This window comes from Mizuhopecten yessoensis, unplaced genomic scaffold (genome assembly GCF_002113885.1).
Source record: "Mizuhopecten yessoensis strain PY_sf001 unplaced genomic scaffold, ASM211388v2 scaffold4513, whole genome shotgun sequence".
NCBI classification, from domain to species: Eukaryota; Metazoa; Mollusca; class Bivalvia; order Pectinida; family Pectinidae; genus Mizuhopecten; species Mizuhopecten yessoensis.
In genome coordinates, this window is record NW_018405584.1 from 136,679 (window position 1) to 158,048 (window position 21,370).

Below are 21,370 nucleotides of genomic sequence, written 5' to 3' on the forward strand. Positions count from 1 at the left end.
GTTCAGGGGTTTTGGAGAAGAAGATTTTTGAAATTTTAGTCAATTTGACCCTTTTTGGCCCCGCCCCTCAGGCCCCTGGGGGCTTAGGACTAAACCGGCAACTATTTTTGTTGACCTTTGTCCATGGAAGGTCCCTGCAAAATTTTATTGAAATTGGTTCAGGGGTTTTGGAGAAGAAGTCGAAAATGTAAATTGTTTACGGACGCACGACGCACGACGCACGACGGACGACGGACGACGACGGACAAAAGGCAATCGCAATAGGTCACTTGAGACTTTGTCTCGGGTGACCTAAAAATGTCAAATGAACCTGTCTTTGACGGAACAATCGTTTTTGAGCAATAGATGATTTGTTGGAGCCTCAGTTAACACTATTGCGAGAGGCTGACCCTTTTAATTCCAACATAATTTCCGATGCTTTTAAACGCATTCAAAATCAGTCATTTGTTGAGCAATTGATAGATCTACTATTATTTCTGCAAGGGGTGCTCCTCCCATGAGATTTTTTAATTCTTAAAACTACCTCATTTAAGGATGTGTTTTTTTGAACTACAAAATGTATAGTGAATGAAAATGTGAGGTAAAAAAACCTTGTTTTATCATTAAGTAAAGCTTAATGATGAATCTTCTGAAAGTAATTACGAAAAGAGCACTGGGATACCAACCTCTTTGTATGTTTGCTAACAGTATCACTCCCCCGTTTTTCCCAGTAAAACATGAGCCTTTTACTGGTGACACCAACATATGCTCAGTATACATGTCACCTTCACAGTTTTTTTAGTAAACACCTTTCCTTGAATGCTCTGTACTAACATTCACTTTCACAACAAGAAGTTACCGTCATGATGGAGGGCAAAATGTGTAAATATCAAACAATTGTGAATGTTGATTCAAAAATTTAAATCTCTGACAACTGCCGAGAAGAAGATTTTTGAATATTTTATTAAATTTTATCATTTTTGACCTCATTTTGGAATACCTTATGGACTCTGGCTCACTATATACCTGGTAAACAAATTCAAATATCTTTATTCCTCTCATTATAAATGTTTTCTAGTACCGTATTGTTTTGATGAAGATGAAAGTTTGAAAGAGCGGTCAGATGAACAACTAGTCTAGTGCTGCACCATGGCATAAACCCACTTTTTGTGAGACATTATTTACTGATATTTTTTTGTTAAAATCATAAAATGAAGGAATCCCCCAATGGCTGAATAACTTAAGATTTGTAACTAACTCCAGGAAGGTACATCTTCCAATTTTACCTCTTAACTTGATTCTATTTTAAATTGTAAATAGTAAATAGTTTTACTCAAGTCAAATTGTTTTGTAATTTGTGTATTTTCTTTTTCAATTGGAGGATAAAAATCTCCCAAAGCCCTGGAGACTCCATTCTTGATTTGTGGTCCATATCTAAATATATCAAAATTTACAAAAGAATGAAGTTCAAAAACAACTATCAATACTTGAAATAAGATTTTTGAAATTTCCCGAAATCACACTTTTTCCGTGTCTCTTAAAGACTAAACTTGATCACGAACATCTAAATTTATTTCACTCACGATGCGTACTCTTCGCCACCAAAGTTCTTATATCAGGAGGCTAAGTCTGCACGAGATAGTTTGTTTTATTTTTTTCAAGTTGAATAAATGATATTCATTTGATAATGGTAAAGATGCATATGACATTCATACAGTTATGACAAAAACATGAACAGCAAAGCCAGCAAATAAAGAGCACAATTTGTGGATGATAAGCACTGAAATGAAATTTACATTGAAACAAATATTTAATCAAGAATTATTACCATATTTCTGTAAATGATGAAGGAAAATAAATTTGGTTTAAAGTAAAACATGCAGAGTGACAACAAAGTCCACGTGATTTGATGTCACATGGAGAATAGTACCACATTAAAATAACGGAGTGTTTCAAAATATTGGAACAAAATGACTATGCTGAAATCTGTGAAATCAGCAAGTAGGACATTAAAAAGAATTGTGCATGCAGCATGAGATCAAAACAGCTTGATATCAAATAGAAAGAGAAACTGTAGCATAAACACTGGTACCGACAGAAGGGTGGGGGCCAATCTTTCGGGTGTTTTAGGGTGGGGCTTAGAGTACCGGTAGGTTTTTATGCAAAGGATCCAGGGAGGGGATCTTGGGTTAAAATGGATTTTAATCCAAATTGGTACTTCACCAGAAGGGATATCACTATACGAGACATCTCTATCAATCTTAGTTATGTCTTGTATGGTTCAGCCCCTTAACAGGCCTCATTTTAGTTACTTGTTACATATTATTGGCCCCTTGTAATGTCATTTAGGGACCAGCTGACATCCCTATCAATCCCTAGGTACACCACACCAAGTTACTTACATATACAAACACTGCAATCAAACCTTACTTATACTGACACTTTAGTTCCCGAAGAAAAAGACCGGGTAATGGCAGGACCAAATTTCCAAAATAGAGCTTTTATTTTATTTTTAGTTTTACCATCTGTTTTGATGAAAACTTTCTAGATCTGAGACATGAATTTCCATACCAACAAATTAAATTATCATCATATAAATCTGTTTGAACAAATATGAATTTATATAAGTGCCTGCATCAAATGTATCAAAATGAGGATAATTCAGATTTAAGAAGGTTCAATCCTATTGTGTTGACCGTGAATCGTTTCATATCAATATGTATCTTGTTTACCGTATTTGACCACATATAAGTGTAAACACATATAACTCCTACTAAAAAAGGATCCTAAAAAAAAAAATACAGAACCAATGAGTGGAGGATACTTTATATATGGCTGAGCCATGTTCAGTGACCTTGTTTTTTGTAGAATTTAAACTTGGGCTAACAGAGTTTTGGAAACCAGTAGCTAATCTAGCAAATACACCGTTATTTTGAGAAAATTAACAAACAAAACTTTCCTGGAGAAGTAAGATCTGGGGTTGGGGCCCCCATCCTGTTCCCTGGACATTTATTAAAGAGGGGGGGAGGGGGCTTAATTCCAGGCCCCCATCCTGTTCCCTGGACATTTATTAAAGAGGGGGGGAGGGGGCTTATTTGCAGTCAAATAAGGTAACTAGTTACATTTGTACTACAATACATCCAGCTCAGTGTTGAGTTGTCGGAGAGCCAATGCCATTGTAATAAATAAAAAACTTTCCTGTTGGAATTTTTCGAAGTATTCTATTAATATGAAATGAAAAACACTTTTAATAGTGAATGGAGACCTGCTTATCAAATAAGATATTTAGCATCGAGGGGACACAACTATAGCATTTTCTCTCAACAAGGGGCATCACACTCACAGACACAGTAATGATTCACTGGTAAGTTACTATTGAGTTTTGTGATCAATATTCTTTATCCGTTTCTCTCTTTTTTCTTCTTCATGCAGAGCTTTATTACATTTAACACTACTTATTTAAGTATAATGTCAATTAACTTCGATTCAGATGTTTTATGTCATTTTTCATGTTTTATGTTGTTACTTGCTTTCGTCAACACACCCCATGAAGCAATGTCCAGCTACTTACTTTGTCTACGTGAATTCAAATTCTTTATTATTATTATTTAATTTTTTTAGAAGAAGAAGAAGAAAAATACTGCTATATATACACACACACAGAAAAACAAATTCAAATTGGACAAGAATATTTCTATGCTATGATATCCCACACTATATCTGTACTATCAAACTATAATCTACGAACGTTACTAAAAAACCATGTCAAATATATCCATGCATAGATTCAGTAGTGAAATCCCTCTACAGGAGCCCCTGTATACACACAAGAGTTTTTTCTGTACTCTTTGTTGTCCTATATACCGTATTTAGACAAGATTCCCACATCCACATCCCAATGATCTTTTAAAGAGCCATTTAATAATTCACATGAAAATTCAAAATTCCAATTCTGATTAAAAAAAATAAAAAATTCTCATTAATGAATTACTATAAATTTTGTTTTAAGTCCGTCATTAGGGTTTTTGATAAGAATATTTCACAACTCCTCTGTTTTAAGTTTCTGTACATGTGGTTGTAAATGTCTAAATACAGTGTACAGGTTTCCTAAGAAGAATGAATGAGAAAAGCATCTACAACTGGTCTTCCGTCTCTGTAACACCCACAGACAATATCCAGAACTCACCCCTGACTGGAGGCTGGGCTTATAGTGGTGAATGGGTGATGTTTCTCACCACACCTCTTCGTACACAAGGTACAGGTTCCTGCTGCTTAATCCGCTGTCACTATACCGTGCTCATAAATAATCTCCATCATTTCCTAATGATTCTTAAATTGAATCCATCTTGTTTTGCTTTTGTTTTTGTCATTCAGCATTAAAATCAATGCAATCAACAATAGCGTCAGACAACCATAAACCAAGTTTATGTTCATTCTCCCATTGATAATAAGACAGGACACCTTACTAATTACGCTGTGCCTATAATTGGTATTGGAGTTGTCCCCCTTGAATAATTTCAATTAATAATTTATTCTTCCGAGTATTGTTAAAGCGTGCTGGCCTGCATATCTCTTTAATGAATCATGGAGGGTGTTTTTTTCATAAATTTTCACAAAATATAAATTCTAATATTCTAGGAGCAACATTCTTTTGGAAAGAAGATGCATTTGAAACAAGTTAAGGTATATTCTTTGACTTGGTTAGAGTATATTACGGAAAGCAGTGGTCATTTATATATATCTGTTATTACTACGTTAGTTGAGGGTGGGGGTTAGGACGGTCACACACAGGTCAACACAGAGTGGACATTCCAGTGTGGACTGTACCTAAAGTGTGTCCAGGGCCGACTGGCGTTGTCTGACCCGATGAAGAATAGCTTTCCCGGGCAGACTGTTATACTGATGGCACTGGGGAACTAGAAAGTAAAACAGAGGTACTATCATATCTCCAACTATATGTACACACTCTGTCACCCGAAACTATTCTTTAAGAATATACGAAAATATCATGTATTAATTGTTGTTACAGAAGGCTATTCTCTGTACAGTGTATAAGATTTTTGAAAGTGTAAATTTATTATGTTTAGTTTATCCTAAGAATTAGTTAAAATGTCGGGGTTTTTTTCATGTTTTGTGTTGTAATCAAGGCAAGGGATTATTCAGAATAACACTGCAGGGTCACATTAACATATATATATGATGTTTTATGACTATGGACATTCATTTATTTAATGAACAATATGAATACTCCAAGAATTCTACCGGACAAGACATACCTGAATCCTCCCAGTGTAAAATAAATTGTGTGCACCATTTATAAGATGTCATTTGGTAAAATCAACCAAATAAATTTTCTTTGACAAAATCTCATCAATGGAATAATAAAACAATATCAACCATGGTAGTTATACTCCGTAAATGAAAGACAAAGTGTTTCGGGGGACCGTGTAACTGTTTATTAATATAATCACTACTCGGGGAGGGACCAGCCTCCCTTATCACCACGGTTACAATATATAGTGACATCACACACACATACACACACACACAGCACATACACACATTTGGCAAATATTTTGAATTTTTGCTTTTCATATGATATTGAAAATGTACAACCAGAGACGCCATGTGGAACACTCTTGTGTAAAATAAGAGTCCCTCCTTTATCCGTGGTATTTGTACGAAAGCTTATGAGTGACGCAAATTATATAACGTCCCCATATTTCTCAAATTGAATAAAATAAATCTGTCCTGACAGGTGCAAAAATGCATTCATAAAATATAAAAGTTGACTCACTCATACATTATAACATACTTCCAGAGGTTACTTCCGACACGAAGGTGCCGCTGGCTACATAGGTGTGTACGCAAACAAACACATCCTCCTCGTATCTAGTGTTTGAAATTCATGCATAGTTAAAATCTATTTCATTCACTCTACAGTTTCTTCAAACAAATTCATAACAAATTCTTGGACCCCTTTGTTCTAGTTTGTATTCCACTTGTATCTACCAGGACGTTTATGGTTTTTTTATGCAATATACTGTTTTTAACTTCAGTTTTGTTTATATATACATCTAACAACACTCGATAACTTATTACATTTACCAACAAAACTCATTACCACTGTACTTATAACAACTTTTATAAAGCATTTATAACTATCTTCCATGAAATTATTTTCTCTCCTCCTCTCAGTTAGATATTGCCGCAGGTAAAACTAAATGTCCAAAACCCTCTGATCTTTTTTTGTAAGGCTATTTATAATATAAAGTCGGGCAATACCAGGGATCGAACCCCTGTTCGTGCAATGAGATTCCTTTGCGTTAATGAAGATTTTTTTTATGATAATCATACATTAATATATACAGATAAGAATATTTGCATAAAATAAGACAAAATAAAAATGTAACTATAAAATACATGAGATACAAAAGATACATAAGATAAGTCTGTATATTATGTTAGTTGATTAGACTAGCCAACTACAATGCTTCGTATTTCATATTTGGTGTCGAAAATCTGTGAACGTATTGCGTAAGGTCATGTTTACAACAACCTGTAGTAGATGACTTTGACCTCTCTAAAGGTCATTTGAATGAAGAAAGGTAATATAAATAGATGACCTTGACATCTCCAAATGTCCTTTGAATGAGGTATTATCAATACTAGCTAAGTGTAAGGGGCTTAACATGTCAAGGCTAGGTCAAAGGTCATAAGGTCAAAGGTGAATTCCCAGATTTCCACATCAGAGTATACAATATACAAAGCACTGAAGAAATACATTTATGGAGTTAATCAGGTTTAGTTTGATATTCTACTGTGAATCATGCTTTTCTGCTTGTTTAAGTATTGATTTGGTTGTTTGGGGTTGAATGTCCTCACAACAGCCAGGGTCATAGGAGGACGGGCCTTGTTTAAGTAATATTTAAGTAGTTTTTTTACATTTTAAACGAAAAGTTTACTAGAAAAAAATGAAATAAAAACAATTATGGGAGATTCAACTTGTAAACATATTATTTTATATCATTCTGTAGAAAATGTGAACAGCCTATAAGAAAAAGTGATTTTGGTGGTTGTTTTCTTAAAATAATTTTCACAGAAAGTATCGATTGGACTTTTTTAAAGTACTGTAATCGCAGTGACTTGCAAAAATGCAAAATGTTGAAGTTTCTACAATAATCTTAGGACACTACTGAGAAATTGTATGATATGCATGTTTTCATACCATTGACAATTTTCTGAATGTCATTATAAGAATGAGATCACACTGCATAATCTTCTGTACATTAAACCATGTGATTTTATGTCAAACAGACTGTGCAACTTAAGAGGAATGGTTCCTATCACACGAAATTGATTCATAATGATAATCCAAATTGCCACAATTTCAGTTATTTGTTTCTATTATGCAAACTTAATTTATGATGATTATCTATTGTAATTAATAATAATCCAAAGAAGTATAACTTGTTAAGCTGGTAAAGATGACTTCAAAGTCAAACTCGATCAATCTTGAACTATTAATTTACTGTCTAGTCAGTAATCCTCCCTCCTCAAAATATGTTTTTGTATTGAAGAAGAAAAGTTTTAAATGAAACGCGACAGCTGTACACGACTGACAAGGCAATGGAAAACGTGTCTGAAGCAGAAGGCTGAAGAACAAATGTAGTAAGTAAGCTATTGTCCCCCAAAAAAAGGTTGACATCTTCGAAACTCATCACAAACAAGCACAGCATGTTTCACAGTGAACCAAACCACACCAAGCACAATCAATGTGTTATCAAACACATGGAATCACACCTTAATCATTCTTGTACAAAATGCCATTTTCGAAAATAAAAGAAAATGCCATTCATTCTTTAACCCATAGTAATAAAGACAGAAGTTATGCTATGTAATTTGTTAATCTACAATTATGATGTCTAGATATTAACTGACTAGGAGTTTTTAGCAAGAACGTTAATATGTGTGGGAGAAATGTGTGAATTGTTGTTCTGCTAAGGCATGTTAACAATCTGAATTTTGCGGCCGTTACATTTAGAAAACATGCACAGCAACGGACACACCAACACCAACTTTCGCACAAAAAACCCTGCCAACAATGACCAGCTCAAAAGAAAATCAGGTTGTCTCGTCCCTTGTGCCAGAGGGCTGACTGAGCTTTCCTACCTCTGCTCTGGCGACCACTAGGGGGCGACACCTGCTCTGGCCCGGCCAGCTGGGTCAGCTCCAGGGAGTTAGAACTGGCACTGGGAGGCAGGTCAAGGCTCTGGTCTGAAACTGATCACCAAATAGGAAACATTTAATCCGACATTGATTTTAGTATCCCAAACAACCAAAAATATTCCATGATTACTGGTAGGTTCGATATCGAAAACCTTCAAAAGTATTTAATCACAGATTTTTTGGTATCCCTAACAAACAAAAACATCCAATCATCACAATTTGGTGATTTTCACCCAATTTAAAGGTGAACTTTGCTAAAATATCTTTTGTCCAAAAAACACTGCTGAATACAGTAAATATAACAGAGATTAAGACACGATTCACTACTGAGCAATTAAAATATGGATCATGACTATGGCGTATCACGAGATACAAGAGTTGACTTACTGGTGGAGTTAGGAGGCAGCACGGGTGAGAAGACACTAGCTGAGAAGTCCTCAAACATGGTCAGATCTACATGGTGCTGGATCACCATGTTAAAATTTTTGGCACGTTCCTCATAACTGGTTGGTAGTCAAGGGAGACAACTTGTCTGGTGATCACTACTTTTATTTAGCATTACTTGTGTATGTATTTAAAGTTTCAACAATGTGCTGTCTAGATATAGTCACTTTAATTACCAACAAAACTATGCAATCTAGAATAATTGGAAACTCACATGTTTTTTGTCTTTTTTTTAGCGTACTGTATAACAAATATTGCCAAGATAAATCTGGTGATTCAGATACACATAAGACTTACAGTAAATGAATTTCAAAGTGCAGGCTGAATGTTTATTCTTTTTTTCCGACATTCATTCCATAAAACTCCAATTAATTACTTCCTGACAAAGCTATAGTTAAGTTTTCTGTGCTAGTTTTACCAAACCCTGAGGACATCACATCGTCAGTGACCAAGGATACAATGAGTGGTAGAAGGGAATCAGACTACGTTTCACACGACTGGCATTGATTGCAGTAGCTCGGACTAGACCAGGTAACACCTTACGATCCAATATTGCACCGTCAAATATGGGACCGAAGAAAGGTATCTGCAACAGAACAATGCATTAATCAAAGGTTTCTTCACCTAATAAACATTTTGAATTTTGTTCAGTTATATATTTGTTTTATTGTGAGAGACAACAATGATTTAATATGGTGATTCTTTGAATACTTGATGCATCACAGTGGTACTAAAAACTGTTCTTCAGATACCCCATTTTGTTTAGGGGTATGCATCTTCACAACATCTTTAGATGCACACGTTTTTCAAATAAGTGGTTCCTGCTCTTTTGTGCAAAATAAGCATTTATCAGAGCCTTCAACCTATGACGGAACATCCATTTGACTTTGAGAATGAAGTAACAAAATTGAAATTATTCTCTTGAGCTCATGAACCAAATGGAAGGAAAGTTCAACAATGTTCAATTTACAAATTTATGTAAATCTGTAAATTTGTAAGCAATACATTGACGTTATATATTGGAGTGTGGAGTTTGATACATACTTCAGGTTTTTTGTTGATCTGGACTCTGTAAAGCCCATTAGTGAGGGGATATATAATGATGAGGACGTCGCCAAACTCAGTGGGTATGATTCCACGCCTGTAGTCCCGACTGTGTTCCGTCCACACAATGTGAACCTCATCATTCCCAAGATGGCGCATCTGTGGAAAAATACAAACGATTGATTATTTCTGCAAAACTGTTTTTACTGTTTTGACTTTTAGCAGACAGAATGGCTACATAGGTGTGATTTTTAATATTGCTTGCAACCAGTTTGACACAAATAGAAAGAAAGTTGTGTTTAAAACTGATATAATCTATGAAATATAGCAAGTGTAGCCGACAGTTTTAATTCAATTTCAGTTCAAAATAAACTACCGGTAGACTGAATTTCAAAAGTTCTCCGACAAGATTTCTCCACAAATTTAAGGTACTAATATTGTAGGTATTAAATACAAAATGAAACTGATATCAACCCTGTGTTAACACCTACCTTTATGTGTCTGGCATCGTCCGTCCCCGACGGCATGCGTGTGGACACGTGAAATATACACTCACACAAGGAGGTGGCATAGTAGGGCGCTGTATCACCAGTTGTCCTGTTCTGCTGAAGGCCACCTATAAATCCCTGGTGTGTCTCCAACTCAATCTGGGGCAAACAGTGTCAATGATAAACTTTCTGTATAACTGGTTCAGGGTAAAACTCATTGCACAATACAGGGTGTCTCCAACTCAATCTGGGGCAAAGAGCGTCAATGATAAACTTTCTGTATAACTGGTACAGGGTAAAACTCATTGCACAATACAGGGTGTCTCCAACTCAATCTGGGGCAAAGAGCGTCAATGATAAACTTTCTGTATAACTGGTACAGGGGAAAACTCATCATACTATACAGGTTGTCTTCAACTCAATCTGGGGCAAACAGTGTCAATGATAAACTTTCTGTATAACTGGTACAGGGTAAAACTCATCACACTATACAGGGTGTCTCAAACTCAATCTGGGGCAAACAGCGTCAATGATAAACATTCTGTATAACTGGTACAGAGGAAAACTCATCAGACTATACAGGGTGTCTCAAACTCAATTTGGGGCAAACAGCGTCAATGATAAACTTTCTGTATAACTGGTACAGGGGAAAACTCATCACACAATACAGGGTGTCTTCAACTCAATCTGGGGCATTCAGCGTCAATGATAAACTTTCTGTATAACTGGTACAGGGGAAAACTCATCATACTATACAGGGTGTCTTCAACTCAATCTGGGGCAAACAGCGTCAATGATAAACTTTCTGTATAACTGGTACAGGGGAAAACTCATCACACTATACAGGGTGTCTCCAACTCAATCTGGGGCAAACAGCGTCAATGATAAACTTTCTGTATAACTGGTACAGGGTAAAACTCATCACACTATACAGGGTGTCTCAAACTCAATCTGGGGCAAACAGTGTCAATGATAAACTTTCTGTATAACTGGTACAAGGGAAAACTCATCACACAATACAGGGTGTCTCCAACTCAATCTGGGGCAAACAGCGTCAATGATAAACTTTCTGTATAACTGGTACAGGTGAAAACTCATCATACTATACAGGGTGTCTTCAACTCAATCTGGGGCAAACAGCGTCAATGATTAACTTCCTAGTATAACTGGTACAGGGGAAAACTCATCAGACTCTACAGGGTTTGATTTTTCTTCAAACTAAATTTTATTATTCATTCTTAATTAATTAAACTTTATTTATTTTACAACAATTGCAAAACAAGTTATATCAACTTATATTAATCCCTCTTGTTGGCCTGGATGTTGGCGTGCAGGGAGTCTTAATGTGAGAGGAAACCAGAGTACCAGGAGAAAACCCAAGTGGTTGGGAAGGTGGCCCTGTACCTTTTCATGTGAGATTGGGGAATCGAACCTCAGTCGTCTTGGTGAAAGGCAAGTGCGCTTTCCACTGCGCAACCATACCACCATTATATTTTTCATTATGAGTTATTTCAATATAATTCACAGGCAATAAGGGGTCAATTTGAAATCACCAGTATGTTTGTATGTACAGAAATAATAACAATCAGTGATCATTCGTTAGTACTAAAGATATCCATCACAAAGGTAAACTTCTACCAGTTACAAGTGTTTCCTAAACCTTACTGTCTGTCCATGAAGCTCCACTTACACCACGAGGTATTAAAACAAGCAACCAATTTTTACAATTTCGATATTTCCATGTTTCGATCCTTTCAAAGAACATTTTTGAGATGGTACTATAATTCATCATTACAGCGAACATTTGTAAGCAACATAATAAATATAGTTATCAAATGTGAAGGGTGAATTTAACATGGAGCGATATGATTTTACAGTTGAATGGCAAAAAAATCCTGGTATACAATATGCATTCTATAACAATCAAAATTAAAACCATTGAATTTAATTTAATATCCGAATCAATATTAAATTATTTTATTAAAATCTTTCTCCATCATATCTCACCTCCCAGCCAAGCCCCGACACAAACTCCTCGAATGCTTTGCTGCCACCCGAATTAGAAAGAATGGAGTTTTTATCTTCTTGGCCCTCTGCCACATAAATCACTGCAAACTTGTGAGTTTCTCGGCTGAAACAAAACATGTCACACTAAATAGCCTCTGTCTGGAATCTAGTATTTCCATTGGTTCATGCATGCATGTCAGACAAAAATAAATAACCTAATATACCCTGTATCCAGTCAGAAATACTTACTGAATATTTTGATCCCAAAATAATAGGTGTCAACCTCTGAAACCTCCAATGAGGGAGATCTCCCTCATTTCTCATTTTAAAGAGGGAGAAAGTGCATGAAATGTGACTGAAACTTCAGCTTTGCTCAGTTTATCTCTCCCTCTGATGTATCAAAATTACCCCAAAAAGCATTAATTTGATTCAGACACACCTGTTATGATCATTACACACACCCTTGAGTAACTAGGAGACCAGTTGACCACAGGATGTAGATTTTTGAGTTTGTGTGGGTTTAGACTTCAATGAGGGAGTTTCGAGGGAGATTGGTAAATTTTGGTCAACATGAGTGAGTCTCCCCCCTTATGCATCACCAATTGACCATGTACGAATGACTAATATGAAAGTATTACAATTAATCTTTTTTATTTATATTTTTTTATTATGGCCAAAATGAAAGCCTGCATATGGTCTTAATGAGGCAAGAAACCAAAGTACCTAGAGAAAACTCATCTGGTTATACAGGTGACCCAAAACCTTTCCATGTCTGAATGGGGAATCAAACCCTTGGCTGTCTTCGTAAAGTTAAGTGTGCTAGCCACTGTACCAACCAACCACTCACCCACCAAAATATAACAGTGACGATCAAGTAGAACTTCCCCTTAGCAGTTGTCAGGTGTACAATAAAATCACAAAATACACTCCTGAAATCATTGTAAATAGTTACAGTTCATCCGATCAGTCAGCACTTACCATTTTTGATTATCTAAGTGCTTCATCTCCCGAAGTAACTTGTCACTCTTTTTCAACAAATCAAAATGGCACCTGGAACAATTCAAAGGTCAAGGTCAGTTGCAACCTAAAGCTGTAGTCTCTAACTGTCGGTAACACATACTGTATACTGGGAAATTATCGCTGCAGTTTAACTTTCGCCTTTTTGGCCCGTGAAAATGAAGGCGAATTTATCATTAAAATGAACATTAGGAGACATCATATTAAGCAATTAAATGTGAAGGCGAAATCAACACTGGGCAAATATGTATCATTTTAGCAAAGGGAGAAAGTTCAACTGGACGAACAATTCCCGGTATACATTTTTAAGCAGGCTTGTTCAAATGTGATAAATTTGTGATGGAATTTTTGATGGAACTGCAATTTCACAAACAAAGTAATTATTTGTGGTTTTCCACAATAGCTTACCTCTTCTCCCAGGCCAATAGGCCAAGTTGGTCGACCAACATGCGACAGATCTGGAAAGGCGAGACAGGGTCCTGGATCTCTGTCGGCATCTGTGACTTGGCCAGCATACTGTGGACAGATACATCGACTCAGATAAGGTATAGTCCTGGTAAGGTTCAGCATTTTAAATGACAAGAAATATTCTCAACTTTTCTTTTCTCTTTTTACATTAGTTAACATTTCAATACAGATCAATGTATATTCTGAAGCCATGTTCAGCAGTACTGGTCAAGAAGCAATGCTTATTTGGTACAAACCAGACATTCATTATTGTCCCACAATGTGCTTTTCCATGTAAACTGAATCTGTGTAATCTAGATACCTGTACAAACCAGACATTCATTATTGTCCCACAATGTGCTTTTCCATGTAAACTGAATCTGTGTGTACAACCCAGACTTTCACTAAGGTTCCTCTGAATAAATTTCTACGTAAGTTGAACCTGTGTAATCTAGATACCTGTATAAACTAGACCTTTATTACAGGTTCCACGGAACACACTTCTTTGAAAATGACCCTGTGGAATCTAGAAACCTGTATATATCAGACATTCATATAGCGGTTCCATTGTATATACTTCTATGTATTAAAATTGAACCTGTGAAATCTGAATACCTGTTTATTCTGAACTGAAATGCTGATCCTGATGATGTCCATTTTAGACAGGTTTCACTGTTTATGCATACAGATATATTAGATACAGCGCTTAAAAAAGGACTGTCATTTAAAAAAAATCCACATAGGAATTGCATGAAAATTTTCGACTTTGAAACATTTTGTTCAAATTTCCTGTTTTGTCTGCTGATATGACAGTAAAATATCAACAAATATTATTTAAGTTTTTTCAATGGAAAGAATGTACAAAGAGAATGCCTTAAAACATGTTTTTAGAACAATTTCTTATATACCAAGAATTGAAAAGAACTTTTATTTTATCAAGTCACTAAAACAAACTTTCAAAAATTATTTTTATCATTCAGAAATTGCAATTTCTTTAAAATAAAACTAGGTAACTAGCAAGAAATATGAAATACACTGAAATGAACATGAATTATTATGTCAAGCATTTATACTGGCTATCAAAATTAGCATAACTTTCCAAATAAACAATACAAAGGATGGAAACTGAGGTCTGATGATAAGGTATGAGATGTAAATAATGTATGGTCAATAATGTATTTAGAAGTAAATACTGTAGTGTTGAGGTGAAGAGCAGTTAGTGTATTATAAGCTAGTTACACACGAGACATGATTCCTGTTTAGCTCTGATGAACAGCTCAAAATCTCACAACACACATAGGCTTCCTGTTTAATACCAACTTACCACGTTACTGTCAATCTGTCTGATCTCTTTTATGAATCAACTGGCTTTAATTCTTACATAAATATCACAACCTTAACTGAAGGAATTTCTGTTTTTTTGCAATGAATTTTAAAATTAATAAAAAAACTTACAAAGTTAAATATCTATCCTTTTTTTTTAAAATGTTCATGATGTGAAATTAATAATTTTGCAGAAGTTAACATGTTCAAAATAGTGCTTCCTCTATCATTAAAAATGTATTCAAATGTCAATACAGACAACATCCCAAACACAAGACGATACAATCCTTCAATCTATTTAATGGGTTATAGGATAATACTGGTTTGTGATATATCGAAGGACGCTAACTACAGCACATGTATACATTGGATATGGGATACACCTGTAAAATAATGTAAAATCCTGGCACACTCTTTCACAATGAATAAATGATATTTTTAAAGTGTTAATATATTAAAGCTTTGCAAAAATAAAACCCCATAAATGTTCACAGTAAAATTTCTGTTAGTGACACAAATTCCCCCTCAAGCTCTGTGATCCTTCTTATTGGCAGCCAAGACCAAAACATTCAATATTGAAACAACACATACCGACATCTCACAAAAAAGTTATTTCCAAAAACAGAAAACAGATTTTTAACCAGTACCGCCAGTAAACTGTAACTTCGTTGTATAAAGAGTAAAAAGAGTTTGGTTATAGAAAATTCTGTTAAAAATCATCAAAAACTCCATCTTTAAGGTTATAGAAAATTCTGTTAAAAATCTTCAAAAAATCTATCTTAAAGGTTATAGAAAATTCTGTTAAAAATCTTCAAAAAAAACATCTTTTAGGTTATAGAAAGTTTTGTTAAAAATCATCAAAAACTCCATCTTTAAGTATGTGAGATTTAAAAGAAACAAACATATACTCCATTCCCAGAACAGTTCCTAATAACTATTATTGATGGTAAGAGATTAAGAGTTTAACTACTAATACCCGTTACCATTGAAATCGTATTACAGTATATCTACCACTCCATATTTGCTTTACTACAGAAAACGTAAGAAATGTCCAGAACAGTGTACATGATTTTGCTCTAGGTAACTTAAAAACAAATTCTAGCTTCAAATTAAATATGTCTTTCAGTTCGATATACCTTTCTACAGTAGCTACAAGTTAAGAATAGTCCTCAACATACTATAATATTGACCACAATACAATTTCTAACATATTCTAACAACAAAAACAATATATTCACCACCACATTCTCACACAAACGATTTCCTACAGCAACAGAAGAATACTCAGACATGCGGAATGTAAACGACAGACAGCAACACAGAAAATGAGATAGGGAAACAACAACAACAAAAATAAATAAATAATGTCACTCTTGTTTATATAAATGATAATCAATATTATAAGAGCAAAACAAGAGACATGTTGGGCCTGTATTGCTCACCTATTTTAGTAAAAATTCATGTAAGTTGTTCTCAAACCATGATAGTCATCATGGATCCTTTCCTTGAAAAGTAGATAAATCTCAGACAGAAAGAAATCATGACATCCATCTGCCATTTTTCAATTCAAACTGGATAAAACCAGTCAAATGTTGACTTCCTGAGAGGTGTTGTACTTTAACAAGCATTTGACAGAAGACGGTCGCCGCACCATAACACAAGTTCACTTGGCACTTTCAGCCAGGTAAGATAAAAATAAATATTGTGACAGAAAGAGAAAAAATATTGATGGGTTGACAGCTCCAGTGGCCTTGGCCAGGTTTTATGTGCTTATCTATAGGCACTTACTGAATTAATGTTTCCTTTCGTCTGATAAAAAAATAAAAAGCAAAGAGGAAAATTGTTAAAGATGCTCATGCATATTCATAAACTAATTTGCATATTCACCAAGTGTAAATTTGCATATACAATGACTATTCGTTAACTAAAATATACATGAATACAACCACATACAATATTCATGCATATCATAACACTTTGTTAGGTATCAACTTAATGGGTTGATGCTTAACTTTAATGAATTTTAATATACACAGGTGAACTTTGTAAGATTCAGGAAAACCTTGCTTATTGCCAACATATTTTATTTTTTTTATATTCTAAAACATTTTTTTCTACATTTCCTCCCTCCACTATTCACCCAACCCAATTATAAGGCCAAAATGTATCTAGATAATTGACTGCATTTCAGTCATAGTTTAGTCCATAACATTAATTTCAGCATTTTTATGTACTTTTCCTTCCTCAAAATAATCTTTTCAGCTGTTTTACTTTTCCCCTAATTGACATTTAAATCACAAAGTTCCACTGCTGAAGCAAACACATTTTTCAAACTGGCAATATAATAATAAATTGTTAAAAAATGTCAGGATAAATATAATCCAAGATGCTTGAAAAAAGCAAAAATAAGTAAATGATTAAATTTACAGATGCTGATATCTAACTAAACATACAACTTACAATGTAAAAATAGTAAAAATTACAAAAGGCTCAATAGGCCTGAATCGCACACCTGTCAAACCTCTGGAGTACTTCATTTCATGGTCCAAAATGATCAAACTCATTAAGCATTATACCCATGATTAGCATTTTTGAACTATGAACTCTGGGTGTGGCCCGACTCATAACTAGGACTGTCAGCCATTCTCAGATATCAATCCAATGGCATCAGCAAAGAACTTTATTCTCACAGTTACTCATTTTGGTAGGCACTCTAAAAGGTCTAAGCCCCCAAATTGGCACAAATCTAAATTCATAACTGTCCTGCTTAAAATGTATTTGAAACTTGTTCAAACTTGGTCATGTTGTTTCCTAGTCTGTTTGGAGAGGCTACGTTTTCAGCAATTTCTGGTTGAGTTTGATTAAAGTTTTTGTTTACTATTTGTAACAAAAGTAACAGGTTGATAGTGTGAGGACAGACATTGCACCATGGTCACCAAAGGTCACCAAAGGTTACTTAGCCTTACAGGCCATGTGGTCTGAATGTAAGTAAACTCTTAATATATATAGAACATTAATATAAACAACTAAATCATCATACAAACACAACCATCAAGAAGTATAACAAAAATAAAATGAAATAAAACAATTCTGATGTTTAGTTAGTGGCGAAAAAGGAAAAACTGTAATTTTAAGCAAGTGGCCCATGGACATGACTTGCTCACCCGCTCTTTTAATCTCTGATTGTTTGCCAATCACGAGAAAAGTGCATACGTATTTTTCCTCCTTTGGATAACACTCTTTTATCCCCTTCTCATTAGCAAACAGCTTTTCAATAACTCAGTTAAAATGAGTGTAACTGCTCAGTTATAGTAGTCTTAAAAAGAAAAGTTAATAGATGACAGACACCATACCACAGCAAAACTTCACTTGCTGAGCAAGAAACTCATTTCCATTTGAGACAGAATAATTCCATTTCAGTCCTGAAACATCAACCTGTAGTTGGATTACCGCACATGAAATGGAATCGATGAAAATAAAACTTGTAGCAATGTCATCGTTTGTCGTCCTTACCTAGTGTCACGTTTATGCTCATTGTAAAAGTTCAACTCCGCCTCCTTTTGTTTAATCACCATTTGGGTCATGTTAGTCTCTGCTTCCTCGCTGAATCCCTCGGGAGCTGGTGACTCGAGGTTCAGGGCAACGCCAGGGATGAGGAGACATTCGGGACTTGCACAACCAATGTACCTCAACATCTGTAGAAATTCGGGTCAAACATTGAATTAAATGCACTTCTTATACAAAATAATTTACGAAGAATTAATATTTTTAGCTGAACTGATATTAGAGAACGTTTCAGATGTACACAGATTTGAATGTAATGCTTACAAATCAGTACTTTGTAGACATTGTTCATAGGAACATTTTATTAAAATGACTTTACTTAATACTGAACAACAATGGGCAGTGCTAGAATTGTTGAATGCTAATTGTGAGCGCTGAAATGGCAGCACCGGCTGTATGCTCCCCAGTGAGTTGAGAAAGATATTGCTGGTTGCAAAGGCCCTATAACAATCGATAATAATTTGTGAACCGCTCTGAGATTACCTACTAACTAGGTTGTGTCATAAAGCGGTATATAAAAACCTTGAATTATTATAATTATTATTATAATAAAGAGGAGATAATCCTGCCGGTTGCCCTTGCTCTTACATCATTGAGGTTATCCTGACCCTGGGATGTTGAGCGGTAGTGAGGAATCTCATTGACGAGACGCTCCACCACTGAGCTGCTGGCTATGGGCAGGGCCTCCAGATCCTCTTGTATAATAAGGGGCTCCAGGCTTCCATCATTCAGCAGCTCTAGTAATATTTTTGCATCTACAACACAAAAATAAATCTTTAGAAATAAATCTTTAATCAATACCCTAACACAAACAAATCAATTTCACAGCCACATGCATTACCACATCACACAAAATACAGCTTCATAACTAACCTCATTACTCACAACATACAAAATACATTTTCAGGGCCTACCTTATTACACACTGAAACACAAAATACAGATTCAGGGCCACCCATATTAGACACTGAGATACAAAGTACCAATATAGGGCCTCCCATATTACTCAACACAAAATACAGATTCAGGACCACCCATATCACACACAAAATACAGATTCAGGGCCACTCACATTGCACACTTGGACACAAAATACAGATTCAGGTCCACCCATATCACACACAAAATACCAATTCAGAGCCACCCACATTACACACAGAGACACAAAATACAGATTCAGGGCCACCTACATTTCACACGGAGACACAAAACAGATAATCAGAGCCACTTTATTACATATTGGAAACAATGTTTTAGGGCCACATTTATTTCATAGTAGGTCATAAAATACAGCTCCAGGGCTACCCTTATTAACAAAACACAGTTTCAGGGCTACCATTGAAGATTTAGTAGATTGAAAGAGTAAACAGACTGATACACGTACTGTGTGTTGAGGATCCCTGTTGACACCAGGGTGGGGCGTAGAGTACCGAGCTCTCCCAAGAGTACTTCCCTGTCAAATCCCTCAGTAACACTCGTCCTACACTCCTAGCTGTGGTCAGGCCGGCGGTCACTCCTCCACCTGGCACATCCAACTGGTTACAAAAACACATAGGTAATTCAAGAAACTGTTCAATCTTCTGTTTGTTTTGCTCAACAATACAAAAATCTCAGCACTGAATTTGTGTGCTTTAAAATCAAAATACTCTAGATGTGTCAAAATATTCCATCTATGGTATTGAACCCAATGGTAACTGAACAAAACGAAAATAAATAATGCTCAAAATATTATTTATGTAAATAGCTGTGCTTATTCATTTGAACCTTTCAAAATTTATATCTATTTATTCCATATTTGGATGTTAATTTATTTTATGTTAAAGTTATACTTCTTGTGAATGATTCAAAATCCTAGCATCTTGCAGATGAATATTTTATCTGTACAGTGTACACATAATCACTGGAAGCTGATCACAGATCCTACCTGAGCAGGCAACTCTATGAAGGATATCAGTGTCTTCTGATTCAGCACAAAAAACTGAAACGAGGAGAAACAGTGTAGCATTACCGTCAAACTAACAGACTTCCGTAACATCACCATGGCACATATTATACAGACATCCTAAAACACCTTGTTAGGAACATCAACAAGGTATCAATTTTTCTCTTATGTTGGGAATAGGTTATAATGATCGAACTGCTTCAATGCACTTTTGTTACTTTTCCTCCCTCGTAATCTTGTTTAGAGAATTATGATTTCCTGATGTCATTCTTGTTACAGAGCATCCATAAGGAAAATTATGAAACAAAGTTGCATCCTGGTAGAAGCAAAGTCTAAACTGTTTCAGACTTGATGATGTTCTGTTATTAAAGAGGGAATGGTACCAATTTCAGTTCCAAATAAATCAACCTGTTATAGTTATTTCAAGATGTTTGAAATCAAACCACTCAATGAAGTAACCTTGACATTAAATATTATTGAAATTAATGAATTAATTCAATGAAGACGGTGGCCTTGACATTTTCAATGAAGTAGGTGACGTTGACATTTAATATGGTGATATTTAATGAAGTAGGTGACCTTGACATTTAATGTTACTAGTGACCTTGACCTCTAGATAGGAACTGTACCTGAATGTTTGAAGCAAAGAAGATTTCCTGTTTGAGGTCGTCTATCTCACACTGGTCATTATCATGGTGCTCCTGAATGTTGCTGTTGAGCCGTGCTGCCCCCGCTCCCATAGGGAAGTGACACAGGTGGTTTACAAGGTGGCCAATCAACTGTAACCAGATATTACAATACTGACCCGCATACACAATCAGGTGGCTGACCATTAATCAAAATATTGATAAAATGCCCTGTACTCACCGAGTCGTTAACTGTTGTT

General features: G+C 35.3%; 1 protein-coding gene across 5 annotated transcripts in view; it reads right to left on the reverse strand.

Moving 5' to 3' along the window:
• LOC110449179 (ral GTPase-activating protein subunit alpha-1-like) overlaps positions 1 to 21,370 on the reverse strand; it is a 73,664-nt gene that overhangs the window by 8,476 nt on the left and 43,818 nt on the right. For 4 of the 5 annotated variants that reach the window (XM_021495872.1, XM_021495871.1, XM_021495869.1 and 1 more), the window contains 14 exons: positions 21,114 to 21,263; positions 20,467 to 20,520; positions 19,927 to 20,077; positions 19,131 to 19,297; positions 18,492 to 18,673; positions 16,767 to 16,787; positions 13,617 to 13,724; positions 13,170 to 13,241; positions 12,192 to 12,315; positions 10,188 to 10,343; positions 9,697 to 9,855; positions 9,111 to 9,238; positions 8,596 to 8,711; positions 8,152 to 8,262 (listed from right to left, as the gene is read on the reverse strand). In XM_021495872.1, coding sequence (XP_021351547.1) covers positions 8,152 to 8,262; positions 8,596 to 8,711; positions 9,111 to 9,238; positions 9,697 to 9,855; positions 10,188 to 10,343; positions 12,192 to 12,315; positions 13,170 to 13,241; positions 13,617 to 13,724; positions 16,767 to 16,787; positions 18,492 to 18,673; positions 19,131 to 19,297; positions 19,927 to 20,077; positions 20,467 to 20,520; positions 21,114 to 21,263 — 1,699 coding nt within the window. The remainder of the gene's footprint in view (positions 1 to 8,151; positions 8,263 to 8,595; positions 8,712 to 9,110; positions 9,239 to 9,696; positions 9,856 to 10,187; positions 10,344 to 12,191; positions 12,316 to 13,169; positions 13,242 to 13,616; positions 13,725 to 16,766; positions 16,788 to 18,491; positions 18,674 to 19,130; positions 19,298 to 19,926; positions 20,078 to 20,466; positions 20,521 to 21,113; positions 21,264 to 21,370) is intronic. The other variant, XM_021495870.1, reaches the window with a different exon arrangement.